Genomic DNA, 22,153 nt, shown 5'->3' with positions numbered 1-22,153 from the left:
AACCATTTGCTATTCGAAAGCGGCAATAATATCAAATGTATATGTACGTGTTTATAATGCTTGATAAATTTTTCTTTTTGCAAAAAGTTCCCACAGGGCCATGAACGGTTCTTGTTGTTGGCTAAAAAAAAGTACAGATTCTTGATACATTTTTTTCGTTAGAAAAGAGCTTTTCATCTTTGTATTTGTCAAATCCCAAATAGGAATTGCTGGAAAAAAGGCTGATACTCGTAATGTTAGAACATGTGTTTTTGGTTGGCTGGTTGGTTAAAGTGGTGATTCCTCCAGAATCCAGCTAGCGTTTCCGCACCATTTTGTTGCCCCATCCTCGTTACCAACTTGTTTAACGGTTCTATACAGCATGACTATATCCAGTCTGTGCGGTTTCGGAACCTTATTAGGTTGTTGACGTCTAAGCCAGACAGTTGTTCGAGACTCTAGAACAGCGGTTTGCCCGGAGTTAACATTTTGTCCTTCCATAGGCCAGGGCATTCACAGAGGAAATGGAAAACTGTCTCCTTTTTCTCCGGTTGTTTACAACTGTGACAGTATATATTATGAGGGATACTCATTTTGGCTGTTTGTTCTCCGATAGACCAAAAACCGGTTATGATTGCCGTTAGTCTCCAGGCGCCCCGTCGTTTCATTCTTATTAATGCCGACGATTGCTTGAGGTTGTCTGTGGGCCATACCGTTCTGCTAATTTTGCACTTCGCCTGGGCTTTCCACCTACAATCTGCGATTCGAAGGTATTTTTGGGAAATTGCATTCTTGACTGCACCTAATGGTGTGAATACCGATTCAGCAAGAGGATTCCGTATGCCGAATCGTTGAAATTTTGCAGAAAGTCTATGGCAAGTGTGCTTCATCAAAAACACGGTTCTCTGAGTGGTATAAAGCTTGTGTAGAGGACCGAGAAATTGAAAACTGAAAACGTCGAGAAAGTCAAGGAAATGGTGCAGGAAAATCATAACTTAAGTTTGAGGGAGGTAGCTCGTAACTTTAGCGTATCTCACGAATCAATTCGCAACATTTTACACCATCAGTTGGGCATGACACGCGTAGCTGTTCGACTCTTTCCAAGATAGTTGAATTTCTTTCAAAAAATTCATCGGAAGAAGGTGACTGAAGACATGCTTGAGCACCTGAATTCGGACCCAACGTTTATCCAGCGCATTATAACAGGTGATCAGACTTGGGCATATGAGTTTGACATGCAAACCAGGGAACAAGCGGCTGATTGGCGCTATATACATGAGCCGAAACCCCACCCCCTTCAAAGTCGGTCAAAAGTGAAAGTCATGCTACTCGTTTTCTTTGATTATCATGGTATTGTGCACTCAAAATTCATTCCAAATGGTTCGACGGTTAAAAAAGAAATATTATTTGGAAGTTATGCGACGTCTGACAGAAAATGGAGTGAGTGTGCGTAGGAAATGGCCCAATTTGCGGAAAGAAAACTAATGGATCTTGCACCACGTTAACGCACCGTAAACACTTTTTTGACCAAAAACTCGCAAATGTCATCAGACAACCACCGTGCTCACCGGATTTAGTCGCCAGTTTTCCCAAAACTAAAATTGCCGCTCCGCGGAAGCTGCTTTGTCGATAGAAGTCATTAAGGAGAATTCGCCGAAGGAGCTGAAGAAGATCTCTTCAAACGCGTTTAAAAGGTGCTCTGATGACTGGATTAATTTTTGGCATATGTGTATTGCTTCGAACGAAGCCTATTTTGAAGGCGAAAAAATAAGCTTTGATGATTAATCAATTATTTTGTGTTTAATTGATCTATTTCCGGGACTTTTTCGATAAAATTTATAAAAATTTACATAAATAAAGCTCATGCGCGCAGTTGGGGTAGAAGAAAAAAGGTTTGGCTCAAAACGTCCTTCCCACACGGATAAAGAGTAATCTGTGATCCTTTATTAGATCAATTATGAGGCACAATCCATGGAAGCGGCATATGGTCACCATGAACAACATCGACAATCCACTGTATACATCTCGTTTTAATGTCAAGGATAATATAGAGCATTTTCACAGCCACTTTCCAACTTTACAGATTCCGATGGTAAACTTATTGGTATTGAGAAGAGGCGGTATTAGCAAACTGCTAATATCCTTAAAACAATCTGGGATGTTTCTGAAGCAATAAATTCCCATCCTACCTGTGTGCCCTTATCTTTCAAATCTTAAAGGTATTAAGATGCAAGGTGACGCCAAATTAATCCCATTCTTTTTTTAATAAATTTTGAACTAAGTATTGTAAAATAAAAACTGGTTTTGAGTAATGGAAATATTTACTTTAATTGTTATGCGCTCCATTACTGTATGTTCGTACACTGCAGTTGTCTAGGTCACAAAAATCAATTTCAATTGATGACACCATTTGAAAGAATTAATAATTTTTCGATAGGGTGATTAATTTTTCGATCATCTGCAATTATATTCCATTCCATTCCAAACCACGACTTTCTATTTTTATTTACAAGCGAAAAGCTATCTGCGACATCGAACGATTAATGATCGGACGAACCAATGCCAATGGATACCACGCAATCAAAGACGATCTTTATAATAGGAAAATAGAACTAAGTTACAAAAAGATACATCACATCTCGGAAATAGAAGGAAAACAATTTAGGGTAGCATAGTACAAGGATGGATTAGTATTTAAAGAGGTGTGTTTGGATTAAAATATGATACTTTGAAACCAGACAACCATCGCGAATTTGTCTCTTTTTCAAAAATTATTTATTTCTTCACCAACGTTTTCCCAATCTTCGAAGCACTTCAAAAAATCATTTTTTTTTTTTTTTTTTGTCAAATTCAGCTCATCTTTCGATGCCGTCTTTATCTCGTCAATCGTAGCGTGGCGTCGTCATTTCATGGGCCTCTTCAGTTTCGAGAACAAGCAAAAGTCACAGTAGGCAAGATCTGGGGAATACGGTGGCTGTGGTATCATTAGTGTGTTATTTTTTGGTCAAAAAGTTGCGCACAAGCAACGATGTGTGAACAGGGGCGTTATCGCGATTTTTGCCAATTTTTGTTCTTCCACAAATCCGGGCAGGTATATCCTTGCAGGTAATATTCCTTATTGACTGTTTTACCCTGTGGCAAGAACTCATGATGCACAACGCCCCTGCAATCGAAGAAAACGGTAAGAAAAACTTTTACATTCGAACGAACTTGGCGCGTTTTTTTCGGTCTTGGTTCGTGCGGCAGCTTCCATTGAGATGATTGAACTTTGGTTTTAACGTCATAACCATAAACCCATGATTCGTCAACAGTTATGACCCTCTGGAGGAAATTTGGGTCGTCGCGGACAGAGTCCAACATCTCATTAGCAATGTTAATGCGATGCTGCTTTTGGTCGAAATTGAGCAGTTTTGGTATGAATCCGGCGGGGACCTGTCTCATGCCCAAATCATTGAAAAAAATCGAATGACACGAGCGAATCGATATGTCTAGGTCCTCAGCAACTTCTCTAACGGTGATTCGACAATTGACCAATACCATTTTCTTCACTTCATCAAGTTTTTCGTCTGTTGTTGAAGTGCTTGGGCGTCCGGCACGCTTTTCGTCGTTCACATCTTCTCGGCTTTCTGAGAACGGTGGTACTGATAAATATTGCTTTGGTCCAAAGTAGCTTGTCCGTGTGACACAGTCAACATTCGGAATGCATCCACGCACTTAATTTCGTTTTTCACACAAAATTTGATACAGGTTCCTTGATCCATCTCTTTGAATAGGTAAAAATCGAAGACGAGCCGAAACACGTGCAAGCAAAGCAGCTGTCAACAATTAACTGAACATTCACAATGGCCGAACTCGTCGGCATGAGTAAGAGACATATCGCCACAAAAAAATCAAAATTCGAATACACATGCATAACCTGCGAAAATTCAAAATTCGCGATACTTTTCGAACACACCTCGTATATGCAATAGCGGAATGTGTAGTGCTCTATTTCAGATAACGAAAAACAGAAAACAGGAAACTCAAGCGAATTTTAAAGGTATTAGATTAACCCAGTTATCTTTTAACCGTGTACGACTGCACCTTAGTAAGCTGAACCCTTCTGTAACAATCAAACCTATGGTTAGCAAATAGTTTACTTCAACCCACAAGCTATCTTGACAGGCTGAGAGAGGCTGGATATGGACAAAACTGATGTTACCTGCCATGTTCGACCGATTGTCGCAGATCCTTTTGTTATTAAGCAGAAGAGACTGTATGCAGCTGGTTGGACCACTTTCTATGGGCGAAGCACATGTAAAAAGTAAGCCTCTGAGACGGCGGGCCACTTTCTATGCATCTGCCCGGCTTTCGCTTAATTCCGCCTTGAAGTCCTTGGCACTGATGATGGACTTAATGTTGTATGCGGGCTGTACTTGCTAGTGTCTCGACAAAAAAAACACAATGCAAAGTTGAACACGCTTGACATGACGAATCAAGTTCACATTGAAGGAGCTCATAGGGGTAATAAACTCTTTTTAATTTCCAGAGCTCAGGTATCATTTGTCAACTTGACAAAATAAGAGGAAGACACTCCAAAAATTTAGTATAAATTAGAATATAACGTATTTTGGGCCTTTTCAGCCAAGGAAGGATTACATGAGCTCATCTAAGAGCCATCTAAGAATTATCAATTTTAATAAAACATTACAGCTAAACTTTATGCAATCTTCATATTCTATGATACATAGTTCTCTAGATAACAGGCAAACATTTTTTTGGCGTTTTGGTAGCATACACGAGCGTGATAGTCTCCGTTTTAAAATAAATATAGGAAATTACGTAACTCTCAGCTTTCCAGCGAAAAGTCATCCAATTACATTAACAGCCAATAAAAAAGTTTTACCGAATTGCACCACCTTGCATGTATGTATTATATGTTATGTGTGTCTATATTGCATTATTGCATTAGACTGCTACAAGGAACCTTTATATATAAAAACTGCAATGATATTCATATCAGCTAAGACAGTTTCCCTGTTTTCCAGTCCACCTTCTGCTCGCTTGATAGAGATTTACAAAAATTCAATCAATTAATGTGCAATGTAACTCACTACACTATGTATAATTACACATACATATATACATATTCGTCAATGATATGTAGATACTTTCGCATAACATGAACATGAACAAGAATATTTAGTGCGAGCACATATAGGACGAGTTCCTAGTGCATAAGTAAATGTGAATACCACAAGAAAGATATTTGTTTTACCTGCTTGCTTTTACCCATAATATTCAATACATCTGTGCATGTAAAAGGTACTCGTGCAATGGAAACATTGCGGACTGTAAATAACACCAGAATATTGCCAGAACACTCCATTCCTCATGGAAATGTATCTGCAAAATTTAAACGTCATGCATTAGTGAAGGGAGTAAAATTAATTTTCAATGCTCTCATCATAAGAGTATACTGAGACATTCTACGTTCTGTTACAAGTTAAGTCCGTTATAGATATGAATATTATATAATTATAATACTTTTTTTAATGAAGTTAATTTTATTTACACACGCAATTATTACTTTTCAAGAGAAATGGTCAACATTTGCTTTTAGGGGGCGTCCATAAATTACGTGAGATGTTTAAGGGGGGAGGGGGTCGAGTCAAATCTCATCTAATCTTACGTTGGAGAGAGGGGGGGTCTCGGCAAATATCACGCAATTTTTTTTCTGATTGAAACAAAAAAAATTATACTATTTTGGTCCATTATCTAGATTGTACATGCTTAAGATTTAATCTTAAGCGTAATCGTAGTATGATTAAGGTCATTCACTAATTCGTTCGGAAGAAAATAATTTCATTCATACTTCGACGTTATACATTACTACTGTCAAACCACCATATTTGTTTTATACCAAGTAGCTCAATTTAATCTGAATTTACGGTACAGTGTAGCCCGTCGTTTGTTTTCGCGCCACTATCAGCCGAACGCGCGACTCGATGAACAAGAGCGTACGAGCTGAGTGCAGCGACACACGGACACACGGATCTGCATATGATTCTTCTCGACCGTTTTCTGCCACCTCCATACCCTATCACTCAGGTAGATGGACGTTTGACAATTCCGGACTTTAAAGAGCATGACGCAAAGTAATTTCCTCTATTTCTAATACGCCTACCGATTCAACCGCTGAATGCCTTCATCAGCACGCCTTATGATCTCTATTGCCCAAGTACACGTGATGATTTAGAGAAAAGATGCTGCAGTACACGCGGTATTTACTTCGCATCTATCACAAGAGCTGCAGAGCACAGGCGAGCAACTCACATTGCACCAGCTAATCAAGCGCGTATGTTCCGCAAAGTGCGACCATCACGGATTGTCACAAGACGAGCTAATGAGTTACTGTGCGCAAGCGTCAACGCCTTAGAGTGGCTAGATCAGAACGAAGTTGAAGGAGCAGATGATTTTACTGAAAATCTTATGGACATGTTGGTCCCAATAGTCTCTCTTGAAACCGCACATGATTCTCCATGGACTGAATTAGAGTAGATATTCTTTTTTTAATCGCAGTAGTTACGATTGTTAAATTTTTATTACACTTATAGCTCTCAGCAATATTGATTATTAGTCTTAACTAGTCGTAAATAAAAGCACGAAGCAATTTTTTTTCTTTTTACAATAACAATCCAACGCGTTTACATAAGAAACCCACATTTTGAAAAATCTCACGTGAAATTGGGGGATGGGGGAGGGGGTTGAATAAAATCTCACGACATCTCACCAGGGGGGAGGGAGGGTCAGAAAATTAAAAAAAAGACCTCACGTAATTTATGGACGCCCCCTTACGCAAGCCTTCAAACGATAAAAACCAGTCAGTCTTGCAGCACGCACGGTTTCCATGGATATTGACGTCGCTGCTTGAACCAAAGACTTGGAAACTCTCCAAATTTCTGTAAGGTCTTCGATAGGCCTTGTTCTTCAGTTCTGGCTACAAACTGTAGTCCAATGGATTCAGATCTGCACTTCCAGAGGCCTAATCTTCTGCAGTTATAAACACGGGAATATTGTTTTTTTAGCCACAGCTGGGTGGTTTTTGCCTTATGGGATGGAGCGGAATCTTGGTGGAAGGTCCAACGCTCTCCATTGAAGAAAGTGCTGGTCTACTGCTTTACCACGCTTTCTAAGATATCCCCCTGGTACACTTTTGACCCGGCATTAAGCTATTTTTCGCAGAAATTTAGAGATGTAACGCCTTTACAAGACACTCTCCACCAAACCATTACGGAGGTTGGATGGTGGCCACGCTGAACCCTTGGAACCAAATTTTTTGCGTGTTTAGAAGTTTTAGCATAGTTTGTCGTTTTGCTTATTAAAAACTTCTTCAACAGTGAAAACTTTCTCATCTTTGAAAATAATATTTTCATGACCGTGCCACCGACGAAGCTGCTTGCATTGTCGAGTCTAATTTTTTTCAAGCCCGTTGTCAAAAGATGACCTGTTGAGCGATGAAGATCATCGCTGATTAGTCTTGACACGAATCTGATCGATACATTTATTTCCTAGGACATAATTTTCTGCTTTCAAAGGGGATATTTCGAACGGCTTTTATGGGTGCACTGGATGGAACCACGCGAGGACGACCACCTCTTTTTCTGTCTGTCACTTCAGAGGTTCTCGAAAAACGATTTATCGCGTGGTAAACGAACATTTTCGAAATACGAGGTGTGTTCAAAATATATGATGAAGTTTTCAAATTTCGCAGGCTACGTACATTCGACTTTCGATTGTTATTTTTTTGTTTTATGTTGGTACTCTCGTCTCGAAGATATGTTCACGGACGACTAGATGTTAATGCTTTCATAATTTAAAAGGTTAGGGAAATTTCAAAAATTACAAGTTATGAAATTGCAAAGTTTTTAAAGAGTCACTGAATTTTTTCTTGCAGCAATAAATGGTACTCGCATGAATAAATTTTTTTGATAAAAAAAATACTAATTTATTTATTCATAAATAAGTATGTTATATATTATATGTATGTCATGTTTTGATAATTACTTATTATTTAGGTAAAAATTAAACAAAATTAAACATTTACTTACAACACTAACTTTTGCCTCAATAACAAATAATTGAACAAGCAAATTTAATGTTAGCGATGGCTTTAGAAAGCTTTGATAAATTTGGATCCTAACTTGTTGTGTTAAGATTCACTCTAAGTTTTTATTAGTGAGTTGGCCTTTTACTTTCAATTATATTCATGCAAGAGGACGTTTGCTAGCACGAATAGGTCGAACCGAAGGCAGTAAGAACTCCAAATGCCACTGTAGCAATCTGGAAGCGTTGAATATAAGTGCCGCAAGGCTCGGAATTTTGTTTTTTTGAAGGTGTTTTTTGTTGTGTTACGTGTACACATATCTGGATCTCGAATTCTTCGTACTTGGTTTTCAACATTGTAAATTTTCCATTCCTCAAAGCTTTACTTTTTTCTGCATTTCTTGGGATGCAGTATCAGTTCCAAACGGCTCAATGTAGCTTTAATAACTATTTCTGTTGAGAGGATTTACTATGATAGCTAGAATGGTTTGGTAGGTTTTGAAGTGCTCAATTGTGTCAGCAAATTTGTATTTAACTTTTTCTTAGAACTGTGCTGGAGTAATTCGTGTCAACAGTTGTACTGGTTCTATCGCAATATTGTCACCATTAACAATTACGGTACGTTCTGCGTTATCCTTGAAAAAAAAAACGAAATGATGAAGAAAAGTGCTCCCACCTCATTTGCTTTCAATAAGATTGCATTGCATCTGAGTTAAGAAATATTTTAAAGCATTCAGAAAACTTTATAAACAAAAAAAACACTAAAAGTTCAAATTTCGAAGCAAGCATTTGATTGATACCTCAATTAAAACTACACACGGTTAAACTGCTCAAAAAGATTTAAGTTCTGCCAATAATACCCCTGCTCCAACTACATAAATGGGCGAAAGTATCTGTATCTATATAATAGTTTGTCTATTGTCAAAATGTGCCAGCAGTAAATACATACGTTAACATCTACATACATACATGCATTCATACATGCATTAGCATGCCAAGTGAATGCACACGAATACTCGCAGCAGTTTCGATCAATTGACTCATTTTTATCTCATGTTATAGGTGTATTTATGAGTATGCGCCTTTTTTGTTTTTGCTCGTTCTAGTTTTTTGCCTTACTCTACTTTTCAGGTTGCTTGGATACGCCACAGAGACCTGCACATCCTCACAGTGGGCACATATACATACACTACAGATCAGCGGTTTCAAACATCCTACCATCGTGATATTGATGAATGGACTCTGCAAATAAAATGGGCACAACAACGTGATGCCGGCGTTTACGAGTGCCAAATATCGACCCAACCAGTGCGAAGTTTTTCGGTTAACCTAAACATTGTGGGTAAGTGGCAATAAACTGACGTTGGTATGGAACTACTTAAATATATATGTATATACTATACTTTTGTATTTTTAAGTGTATATTTACATAGTTTCTAGAATGAATTTAATAGCAAATATAGTACAATAAGCACATAGCCAACATTGTCGAGTAACGAATTTTAAAAGAAAGTGGGAAATATCAAGCAATGTAAAGCATCGCTGCGATTAAAGGTATCAAATGCTTTGGGAATTTAAATTTACATATACTTTCAAATATCATTAAAAATCATCGCTTTGGTATTTTTTTTTTTTTTTTGTTAGAGATGTACTTCATTTAACCTCTTCAGGGACATCGGCACATATGTGTACGTTTAGGTTTTTTGAAATCTTTCCATTCATAGATGAACTCTACGCTAAATGGTCACATATGTGGACATTATTTTTTTTTTTATTTTGTAAAAATTACTATTTCTATATTTTACTTATCTTACTGAATTGTTATAAATGTAAGCTGAATCACTAGTAATAAAATGAAAAATAAAATTAACGTTTTTCCACTTTAAGCAATTCGTCCTTGAAGAGGTTAAACAAAAAGAAACATCAGTCACCCGACAAACCATTCCCCACTTTCTTTGCTAAAAATCCACACTGGGCTTAAAAGTATTGGCCTCCTCGGAAAGTGTTAGGAAAACATGAATTGGACGCACTTTTGGTATCTAGAGATCGTACAATTTGGTTTCGTTCCATATAAAATTATGGATTATAAAATAATTTGTTTCAGGTCTTGACAAAAATGGAAATTTGTTCTTGTTTCGATCAAAAAAGTTACTAAAACTAGGCGCAAAAAAGGTAAACGCGAGTAATTTTTATAGGACACTGAAGAGACTATCATAGAAATAATCAAAGAGATTGTTTGGCTTATTCAAATTGTTTTGGGTAATAAGGAGAATTCTGACTATTCTCAACTAATGAGCCACTTTCAAATGCTTCGAATTAAAAGGAGCATTAAGTTACACTTTCTTCACAACAACCCAGACTACTTTCCCGTTTATCATGAGGATCTTAGCGGCTGATTTTTGCTCTGTCATTTAGAAAAGCTCTCTGACCTAAACTTCTGTTTTATGAGAGTCAAGTTTTATTAAAGAAAGTATTTTTTGAACTTCAGAACTTAATAAAATAGGATTAGCTTTAAAAATGTTGTGCTTTATTATAAAACCATCCATGTTTCATATTTTCTAAACAAAAATTTCTTTCACAGATTTGAACTAAATGTGCCACCTAAATTCGAACTATCTAACTACTATACAAGTAGTAATTCTGTTGCACGGTGTAATCCGGTTCTTATTTTACATTTCTGTTGTATGTGAAACAATTTTCCTCAAGCAGTTCACCTTAAAAGTCTTAAAAGTGACCTCATTCACCTTAAAAGTGACCTCCCCGTTTTAATAAAGTTCACCGGATGAAAATATATGTATAGATAGGTTGGGTAATTCCTTCTTAGGTGCTAGATGCTAATACACCTGGAATTCCAATCTTATTGTAAAAATGAATTTTCCTGTTGCTTCTTTCCTGACTCATGTCAACTTTTATATAAGTTGAAAATATGTATTGTTCTATCAACGATACAATTTCTGTAATTAAAAGATGGCGCAAAATTAATCATCCAATTTTGTTTTTGAATAACTTTTTTGCTAAATAAAAACCAAATGATCGTTATTTGATCGTTATGTGCTTATCTGTTTGCGTTCTGCAGCTGCCTGTCCGTACGTACAGCAAGCGTTTTGCCAATGTTGATTACTTTTTTTGGCACTTTTGTTGGCATGATTTTGCAAATAATCGCAGTACTACTTAAGAAGTATGGCAGGATATACAGCAGTTGACCCCTAGTTGGTTTTAAAAAGCCGGAATAGTTTTCCAAATACATTTGAAAACGCTTCTTTTTTTGAGCGGAATTTGCTTACGAACCTGTGATTTTTGTGGCGGTGAGATAAATTTAAAATGCCTTGCAATTACAGCAACCGAGGGGTGTGCCACTAAGACAATCCCTCCCCTTCCTCTCCTGGATGTTTCCTCTACCCCATTTCATCGAAGACAGAGAAGATCTAAGTACGCGTTCTGATAAAGACTGCCTCTTCTACTCTCCCTGTGAGTCGCCAGTTTTAGAGCCAGCGTCATGCTACCGGTTCATCTTCAAATTAGATAGGTGGGTTAAGGATATCTGTCCCTGTCAAGTTGTTTGGCGCGCAAGTCTCACTCATTTCAATAAGTAGCCAATTTTTCACATCTTCTGCGATTATTTCGATGATATTGTCCACTCTGTAGGGACCTCACGTGCCTTCGACAGCTTTCGGATCTAATTTCTATCTCCCACCTTTGAAAAATGTGTGTTCTGCATCTTCAATAGGTGCATCCATGGCTTTAGTTTTCCCTATTTTGTTTAGATATTTGCGAAAGTGCCCGTGGCCAAATAGCATTTGAGTAATACAGATGCGCTGCTTGCTACCTGCACATATGAGACCGGCATATAATTAAATTAATTTTTTAAATGACTTCATTCACTTTGCAGTGGTTGGTCGATCAGTGGGAGGTTTGTCTTTAAAATCGAAATCTTCAGAACTAAAGCGAGCAATACTTTCGCTCGCTGTTCTTCTGAATATCTTTTATAGGCATGAGGTAGAATTTTTTTAGCACCTTGTCACGCATTCCTTCCCCTTTGCGTTTTAAGTTACCCTAAAAAAGCGACAATAGATTTTTGGCTTTAGGAAATTGTAAGTCAGTGCCAGTTACGTTTGGAATGTTCACTTTTTTTCTTTCTTTTTTAAAAATCATATGAAAGTATTATGCACATCACACAACAATAAAAACTTTTAACGTCGTCGCTCTTACACACCAAAGCACCGCGTCGTATGACCAACATTTATTTTCAGGTTAATGTGGCGACAATAATAAAAGAGCTGTACGAATGCATACCGACAAACTCTACACGCCCCTGCAATTGTAAATAAAATTCCATTTCCTGAAAAGTAACAATGAAAATTTTTCACTGGAGTGGCAAGAGTAAATAAATTAAAACAAAATTATGTAAAAATACGAGTAGAAGTGCAAAAATAAAGCAGCAAAAGGGTATTTTTTTAACAAAAGCTGAATAACAAAAAGACATACATAAAAATAATAATTATATCAAAATACAAGCTACAGTTCAGAATAGTGAAACATTTTGCTGCTAACCCATTCATTATGGCAAGAAACTTGTGTCTGCGGACCACTTGTGAGCGCGCACATGTTGTTTGCCATTTTAGTAATGAGTGCCATAATATTTTGCATAAAGTTACAAGTGAAAAGCACTTAAAGCATAAATGTTAAATTCGAAACACAGTTGCAAGTATGCGTTTAACGGTGCATGAACGCGTGTATGTATGTGAAATATTTATAGGGTGATCAAATTACAGGTACATTTTTGAATTGTGCATTATTTGGATGTTAGCGTCTGTGATGGTGAAGGCACAGCGCAGTCAATACCATTACTCCGTGAACCGAAATGCGTTGCTTGACATTTCAACAAACCTTGGGAAATATTTCCACTTTATTTCTAAAGGTATTCAATGATACACTTTTCAGAACTATTTGACTCGACAATTGAAACAATTTGCCATATCTTTGATTTGACTTTTTATTTGTTTGAATAATTTAGCTCCTAGAGCTCCAGCTTAATTTTTCGCAAATGTTTTTAGCATAACTCTTTGGATTACGACACATACTTGAATTAATATTTATACTATTTATAATTATTAGAACAATCCTTTCATAAAACAATCTATCTCTTAAATTAGAAATGAAGTCTAAGGAAACGTGCCCAACACCTAAATTGAATGCCATTTATGATATTCGTGACTTAAAAAAGCGCTACTGGAACGCCAGATGATGCAATCTCATATTTTTCTAAAAGGATACCTGTATTTTATCTAACCAAAACATATAAAATTTGCTGTTACATGCATGAATGTTTGATGTCTTAGACTGCAATCAAAAATGTGTGCTATAAAACAATGACTTTATTTCAGTTACTACCCTAGACGCATACGAAGAGAAAAATTTTGTGGAATAATTTTGAGTAAATGTAAAGCTCTCACCTTTATTTGAGCTTTTGTTGCGTATAAAGTGCATGCAGGCGTCTCATTGGGTGGTGCACTTAGACTGTAGGCCGCGTTTACGAGTTCTCACATTCACGTTTTACGGCTTTTCTGCTCACTTCATTTTATAACAACTGCAAAAAAAAATCAACTTTAAGGCAACTTTACAAAGTAGATATAAAAATTTGAGCAATTTAAAGTTGGTCAGCCATAAAACCCAACATGGCAAGGTTGTAATGCGTAATGGAATGACCTGTTCTAAATTCTGCTTTACAATATATTTTTGGGACAAAATTCTGGAGGAAGAGGTGCATACATCAGCTGCTAAGCAAAATATGGTCGATTGAAAGCATGCTTTGGAATACAAGTGTGCTCTGCCGAATCTCTAGGAAGGGTGATCCTGCAATCTGTGTCAATTACCGCGGGATTAATCTTCAAAAAATCACGGCCAAGGTTCTATATAGAGGTCAAGGCAAAGTAGCTAGTGTCATCAATAAAAGGTTGTTGTTATTGCTTTATCTGCATAAACATTTTACATGCATGTACAGGAAGGTTTGCTGGAGTGGCAATGCCGAACTGACAATATAAAGCAGAGTCGGTAACGTAGACTGCCAACCGGTAACGCCAATATGCTTTGAGCATAAGGAAATTATTTCCAAAACAAACAAACAGTTGGCGCACCCGCTTGTCGGCACCTACGTCACTGTTGACAGCATTGATTTTGAAGTTGTAACTTGGTTCGTTTGTTCAGGAACCAACACTAATACCGATAGTAATGTCAGCCTGGACATCCAACGGAGAATCTCTCTGCTACATTGAACTAAGTAGGCAATTTCGTAGTAAAGCTCTGTCGCAATAAACTAATACTGTATAAGTATCTCATCATGACTGTCGTATTGTGTGGCTTAGAAACTTCGAAGATGACAACACCCGATCAAGGGTCCCATAGAGTGTCTGAAGCAAAAAGGTTCTGCGGAAGAGTTTTGGGCCTTTGCACATAGGCGACGGTAAGTATCGTAGGAGTTGGAATAATGAGTTCTATGAGATTTACGGCGGTAGAGACATCGGGCGGCGAATGAAAGTCCAGCGGCTACGTTGGCTTGTTCATGTCGCCCGAATGGATACAAACGCTCCGGATCTGAAAGTATTCGATGGGGTACCATCTGGTGGGTGGGAAAGAGGAAGGCCTCCTATTACTCAATTGCCTACTTAGTCCAAAGTAGCACTTGTTGGCAAAAGATATTCTATGTGTACCCTTCACACTGCGTATATTAACAAATCGGATCAGCACTAAAGCAAAGACATATTTGGCAATTTTCGTCTGGAAGGCAAAATTGAACCATACATATACATGGGATATCGATCTTTCATCGATGAAGTTCTTAGATGTCTTTATGCTATTTGTTAGCAGACGTCGTTCTTGTCGCGACTAGTACAGAGATAATGCAAAGACCTCATTGCAGGAAGATCTGACCGTTTAGCATAGCATGCAGAGTCAACCAACTCTCTCTAATCATTGCGCTCACTGGTAAATAATTACATCAAATTCTCCATATGAAATCGGACAAACATCATTTGGTATCGAATACTGGCTAAATCATATTCCCAGCTGCAGGCATTGGTACCCACAATGAAGCGTGCTTTAATACGCGTGTGCTTATTCTCGTGATTCTGAATACAAATATGATTTCGTACCAGGGGCTTTCTCATCGGCGCTCTGCTTCTCGAATTACCAGAACAAGAAGTACTAGATATTTCGGCTAATATCTTGAAGCATTGGCAGAAGTATTAGATATTCCGGCTAATCTCTTTAAGCATTATCAGTGAGCTAATCTCTTGCAGCATTACCAGTGATTGCGACAAATCCATCAACAGTTCTGGCACAGACAGTGCGCGTAATATTTGTCCATCCTCCGAAAAAAGAAAATGGCAGCGGCAAACGTAAAACGTTCTGATTGGCGACATGTATTAGTAGTTAACCACTTACTTACTGGAAACTTGGTCGAATAATAGAAATTCATTTAGGTGCTGATGATGTGACGCAATGCAATCGTGTCAAATAGATCGGCACCTGAGCAGCTTCAAAAGCTCACCCGCTTGACTTCGAAGTAAAAGCTCCGACGGGATAGAGTGTACAAGATTTATGTTACTCAATTATAATTTCCCTATAAAATTGCAATAAGTGGTGTCGTAGTTGTAACCTTAAACAGCTGATGTTAAAGTATAATCAATGAAAACATTTGCATTTTGTTATGAAAACAAGGATAACTTTCAATGCAGTCCATTAATTTTTCGTCGTTAATTTCTTATACCTAAATTTTTATCGCAAATATCAAAACAAATGTCAAGTATTGCACAGCTGCTTACGACTATGGGGGAAAGCAAAATTTGATAGATACATAGGTACTGCTACGTTATGGCTGTGACGTCGTGGTGCGGAATCTACATTCGTTTACAGTGATGCCCGTATGTTTGATCAGAACAGCTGATTGCAGTGGTTACGGTTAGAGCTAAGGTATGGCACCACTAATTGCAGCTATCACCTGAACTTAAGAGCCTCGCATCATTATTATAATCATTTATTTCCCTTTCTCTTTATATTTTCTACTGAGCTGCTTGATTTGCTCTCATTAAGAACTTCTTTTTACAAATCAACAATTCACTTTACGATGCGGTCACAATATATTTATGTTAATATCTTTTGATTTTATTTTAAGTATTATTTTAAATTATTATTACGTTTATTAAAATTAAATTTAATTTGCTTTAAATTGAATTCAAGATATATCTTTTACTATTTATTTAATTTAAACATCAAATCAAATTTTTTATTCAGATTAGAATCACATCATAAAAGCTCCAAACATCCACTAATACCTCCACTCTCCACATCCACTCTACCCTCATCTCAATTTCCCACATCACCATTATCATCACCATCACACGAGCCATTATCATAATCATTAATGCGCACTCACTTTATGCCCATCATACTTTTTTGTAGACACCATCGACGATGAGACCAGCAGTTTACTGCAGCAGTACTACAGTGACGATGCATTTTATATAAGTTCAGATCGTATTTACCAGTCTAGCGATGATGAGTTTGCGGGCATGTTTGGACACATACAAACGGTTGCGGGTTCGTACAAATACTCGTATAAATGTACACTACACTTATATGTATACGTATACTTGCTTACATGCATAGATAGTTTGAAAGTTAACAGCTGCAGTAAAGCTAGAGCTCACTAACATCCATAAAAATATTAGCAATTCAACGTCAAAAGCGCGAAACTAACTGCTCGTGAGACGCGAAACAATTTCGTTTAACTGCCTGCTTTTGAAATTTATACACCAAAAATATGGCTTACTTTGATGACTAGGAAATAGGTACGAACAACTGAGATGCAAGCATACATACATATGTATGTATGTACTCATTATATGCATGCCTATAGTACAACATATCCTCAAGTGCGAATAAGCATTAAGCTAAATACACACCAGGCAACCGTTGAAGCAACGGTTGCAGCAACGTGTTGCCTTTGTTTAAGAAACACGTTGCAACTGTTGCTTCAATCTCAGTATTGTGTATAACTGTGGTGCAGGAAAGGTACAAGCGGAAGATACGTAAAATTAAATTTTTTAAATGATCGACGAAATGCGTAAAATTACTTCTCATATTATAATTGACGAACTTTTGTACGAAAATGAGGAAGAAGAGATGCAACAAAAGAAGAGAAAAATAAGCTGGTCCAAAAATTGGCTTTTAAAAAATCTAATTTTCGAACGAGAGGCTGCTGAAAGAACTGAAGGAAAATGAGCCAGCGGACTATACAAATGAAGCCCTGTTTAGAAAATGTTGGACTTCGTAAAGGCCAAAATAACGAAACAAGATACCATAATGAGAGAGGCAGTATCAGCAGAAATTAGACTGGCAATAACTTTGCGGTATCTTGCAACAGGAAACGCTTTTGCGGACTTGAAATTTTTATCAATTTTATTGTATTCATTTTTTAATTGTTCGTATGCTTTTTTTCTAAAATTTTTATTTTTATATTTTTCACTACTTATGTATATCCCACAGCTCTCTCAAATTTTTATATTTGTTAATAAAATTAACATAATTTTCATTATTTTCAATTGCCATGTTTTCCTTTTTCACTTTATTTTACTCCGCACGAACCTTCTTCTTTGCTTGTGTTCAACGAACTGAACGAGTAAAAGCAGTCAACAATGATACACACGAAGCAACGGTTGCAGCAACCTATCCCAAAAATCAAATTTATTTGATATTTCAGGCAACGGTTGCAGCAACACGAAAATCACTTGGCAACACAGCTACACACGAGGCAACGGTTGCTTCAACATGGCCGAGTTGCTGCAACGGTTGCCTGGTGTGTATTTAGCTTTATATCTATACATAGTAAGTTGCACGCTGCACAACTACCATTGGCGCACAGCTGTTGCCACAACTAATATACAAATTACGCTAATATTACTAACACATCCTCATGACTCGCCCTAAGAAAGAGGAAGCGAAGAAGCTGCGGCAGATGCAACCAAAGCAAAGGATGCAAGAAGTTTGTTGTATATTTGCTTTGACTTGGCTACGCTTGCTTGAAGTTTCGAATGCGAGAATACACACATAACTACTCATATGCAAGTACCCATTTCCCGAAGCGTATGTTTATATATAAGTAGATTGCTTTGATATATGGTACTGGATGTATGCATCTGATATTTATGTTTGGGACTTGCCATTAGCATTAGCGAAGTAATATTTGTCGGGTACGCTACGCCATCTATGCGTATATGTATGTAAACAGCAGTGTGGGAGTTTGTTTGTATAGCTCTGGCGGCAACTGTTGACTTATCTTCAATTTGAGTGGAACTTCCTATGCAATGCAGTTGTATGGTTACACCAACGTCAATAGGTTAGGAGTGTTTGAAGTTGCCCTCCTTTAAATACACTTCATTTATGTACACGGGCAGTGGTGGGTCTAAAAACTTCACTAAAGGATGCATTTTTTAAATATTTAAATTAATTTATTCCAGCAACTCTCATTAAGAGAGGCTTACAAATTTCGTAACAACTGCCGTGTCGACATTTATGCAACTGACATGGCGGTGAAGCTGGTAAGTATGATCGAGTTCGCTTCTTCCAAATTAGTCTTCCTTAGAGACAGAGACAAGACCTTTAAATCACTAATGATTAACTTGAAACGTAATGAAGACTCATACAATCCCCTTCAAAGCAGTGCGTCATTCTTTACTTGATTCCAAGAAATATTGGTGTTTGCTACTAAAACATCTGAAGCCAGACTTAAGGAAACAAATCTAAGCATAGAAGCCCCTATTTTCACAAGCAGATTAGAAGGGTAAAATAGCGACTAATAATACGTTCAGATATCGGAAGATGATGTACTTTTTCGTGCTTAACTCACAATCCGTAATTATAAAGACAGATTTCCCATACACAATTTCTCTCCCAAAATCTGAGATTATAAAATAACACTAGATAATAGTCATACTTTTTGACATACAACCCTGTGTTCTCTGTGTAAAAGATCATTAATTTTTCGCGTGTAAAGGAAAACGTAGAAAAAAAACTAAATAAAATGGATGCCGGCAAGGAAAACAGGTTTTTAGACATAATTTTAATAGTTAGGTTTTTTTAGGTATCCATAAACGCTTTGTCCTCTTATTATAAAATATAATATCGAATGCGTATTGCTGCCATACTTTTCTGAAACCTCAGAAAACGTCGTTTGTGGATTTCCTGGAACTGTTTGTTATTACACAAACCATGAACTCCAAAATATTCAATCAAAGCAATTACTTTGAAGAAAACCTTTCAAAACAGTCTTGAGAGCTGATTGTCAATTTTGCAGTTAATCTGCCATATGTGAACGGGTAGATTAATTTTGTTGATTTATTGGTAATTAATGCTTAAGTGAACGTACTTTAACAGCAGGTCGACTAATCTAGCCCGCACTCGTTAAATAAAAAACACAGAACTTACTGAATCCCTCAGAAACAAATATAAAATCTTCCCATTTTTAATGAGAAAAAACTTCAGAGCAAAGCTTTGGTGCGTGATTACCACTCGGGATTCACAGAGAGGTCGTTGGTTCGAATCTCGGTGAAAGCAAAATTAATAAAAACATTTTTCTAATAGCGGTCGCCCCTCGGCAGGCTTTGCCATTGCCTCCGAGTGCATCCGAGTGTATTTCTGCCATGAAAAGCTCCTCATAAAAATATCTGCCGTTCGGAGTCGGCTTGAAACTGTAGGTCCCTCCATTTGTGGAACAACATCAAGACGCACACCACAAATAGGTGGAGGAGCTCGGACAAACACCTAACAGAAGTGTACGCGCCAATTATTTATTTTTTTATTTTTTACGTTGCTTTACACCAAATTTATAGGGTTTTTTAAAAAGAGGTGTTATATTGATATTCAAAGAAAAATGCAATTTTTTAATATAAGTGATCGGATGTTTATTTCATTACAAAGAGGAAGGTATGCCGTTAATAGTGGAAAATAACATCAGGCACATGACCACCTCGACCACGCTAACAGGACAATATCCTTTCCATGAAATTTTCTATAACCGAATTGCAAAGTGGCTACCCAATGTCCTCGATAGCCTCACGAATTCCATCTTTGAAGTCTTGCATCTACCCTGGGCTGTTGGCGTAGACCTTCTCTTTCATGTGACCCCATTGAAAAAAGTCACAAGGTGTTAAATCACAAAATCTCTGTGGCCGTTTGTGATCACCTCTTCGAGAGGTAATACGGCCCGGAAACTTTTCCCGTAAAAGATCAATGGTTTCGTTGCACGGGGCACGTAGCGCCGTCTCGTTGAAAATAAACTTTGTCGAGATCAATACCATCCAATTTCGGCCATAAAAAATCGTTACTCATCACTCGATAGCGCAATCCATTCACATGTAACACCTGTTATTGGAAAACCCTTTACTTTCCAGTTTTTCATACAAATTAACCATTTTGTTTCTCACACAACATTTGTTTATATCAATATCCACAAGTATTTTTAAGAAATAATTAAACAAAAATCACAAAAATAATTTAATTTCATACCTGTTCTACGTGGATTGCCTTTGCGACAAATAATGAAAATATACTAAAATAGTCATGAAAATAAATTCATTCTTTTTCAAAATATTATCCATAGAAGTAAAGAACTTCCACATTCCCTGGAACCAATTTTCAAAGCATTTTTGCCACTCAGAAGTGGATACCTCCAAAACGAGTTATTTAAAGGCTTCAATAGCTTCTTCAATAGACTTCACATTTTATTTTTAGTATTCGGGAACAAAAAGAAATCACAAATCATTAGTTGCCAAATCAGAGCTGAAAGGCAGATGACTCATTAATTTGATATTTTGAGTGCTCAAAAACATAAGCTCTCTTGTGTGAGGTTATATGTGAGAGCTTGCATTGCCTTGCTGAAAGATGTTTCATCTTAATTCTCTGAGCTCTTCTCGCTAAGAAATGGTTGCATACCACTCAGAATTGACTGTTTGTAGTTTCTCTGGTAGTGCAGTTGCGACGTGACCAGATTTTCTGAAAAAACAGGTAACGAAATTCTTTAAGAAGCTTCTTCTGCGAACAACTGTGGTTCGATTAAGCTCACCAGCTCGTCTTAAAACACGCATACTGTTGACTGCTTCTTCCTTGCAAGACTCATCACTTGTAACGATATCATACACGTAGTTTGTACCTCCACGGCCGAGTTTAACAAAGCGCCAGTAGTTCTCTCTAGTAGTATTCTCTACTATTGGTTCATGAGTTAGTTATATTAATTGAATAAAACCAAAGATTGAAAGAAAACCATAAAATGCATATTTTCTTACGCAATTTGACTGAATGTCACGAGATTAGTAGATGTCAAAACACTTATTTCACAAACTGTGCATCTTATATAGCCTACATTTATGGAAATTAATTATCCTGTCTGTCTTGTGCATCAGTTTTATGCCTACAAACGGTTTTAAGGCCCAAGATAACCCACCGTGCACCACCCAGTAAAGTTTGATGTATATGGGTGGGTGCAGTTATGTCATTACTTCAAACTGCAGTGAAACTTAAGGCTATCCATGTAGAAGACTACACCTATGGAAGCTTTTGTACATATAGACAAGCTCATATATGTATGATTTCAATAATTACATAAATACAAATAAATGCACATACGAGTACGTATGTATGTATGTATAAAAACGATTGCCATCACATATTATATTTTTAGCGTAGTTAGAAGCCGAAACTGTGCGCGCACCAGATGGGAGTGTACTTTTTATTAATATTGAATATAATCACTTATGCACATACATGCGCATAAGCACACCCCCGCTTTTTTACAAGTATCTGCACATGAAGGCATATACATTTGCATTTAATTATATGCAGTACATAACTACAACATGCACAAGGCAAACTACAAATACCTTAATTCACATTTGTAAGTGAGCGCAGTGCTTCCTTTGCAAATGTCGCCAAGTGGAATGTGCAATTTTGCCATTTCATATTTAAGCGATATACATATTCGTATGGACAATGGAAATGCCATTTTCGCATGTGACAACTAATAATTATAAAATTTACA

At 37.1% G+C, this 22,153-nt stretch overlaps 1 protein-coding gene across 1 annotated transcript in view; it reads left to right on the top strand.

The window, feature by feature from the left end:
- Positions 1 to 22,153, top strand: part of LOC129242015 (uncharacterized) — a 79,922-nt gene that overhangs the window by 13,709 nt on the left and 44,060 nt on the right. The window contains exons 3-4 of the mRNA XM_054878577.1: positions 9,196 to 9,406; positions 16,522 to 16,659. Coding sequence (XP_054734552.1) covers positions 9,196 to 9,406; positions 16,522 to 16,659 — 349 coding nt within the window. The remainder of the gene's footprint in view (positions 1 to 9,195; positions 9,407 to 16,521; positions 16,660 to 22,153) is intronic.

The sequence above is a fragment of the Anastrepha obliqua genome, chromosome 3 (genome assembly GCF_027943255.1).
Source record: "Anastrepha obliqua isolate idAnaObli1 chromosome 3, idAnaObli1_1.0, whole genome shotgun sequence".
Taxonomy (NCBI): Eukaryota; Metazoa; Arthropoda; class Insecta; order Diptera; family Tephritidae; genus Anastrepha; species Anastrepha obliqua.
The sequence above is the reverse complement of the archived record's forward strand: the minus strand, read 5'-3'. Positions and strand labels throughout refer to the sequence as shown.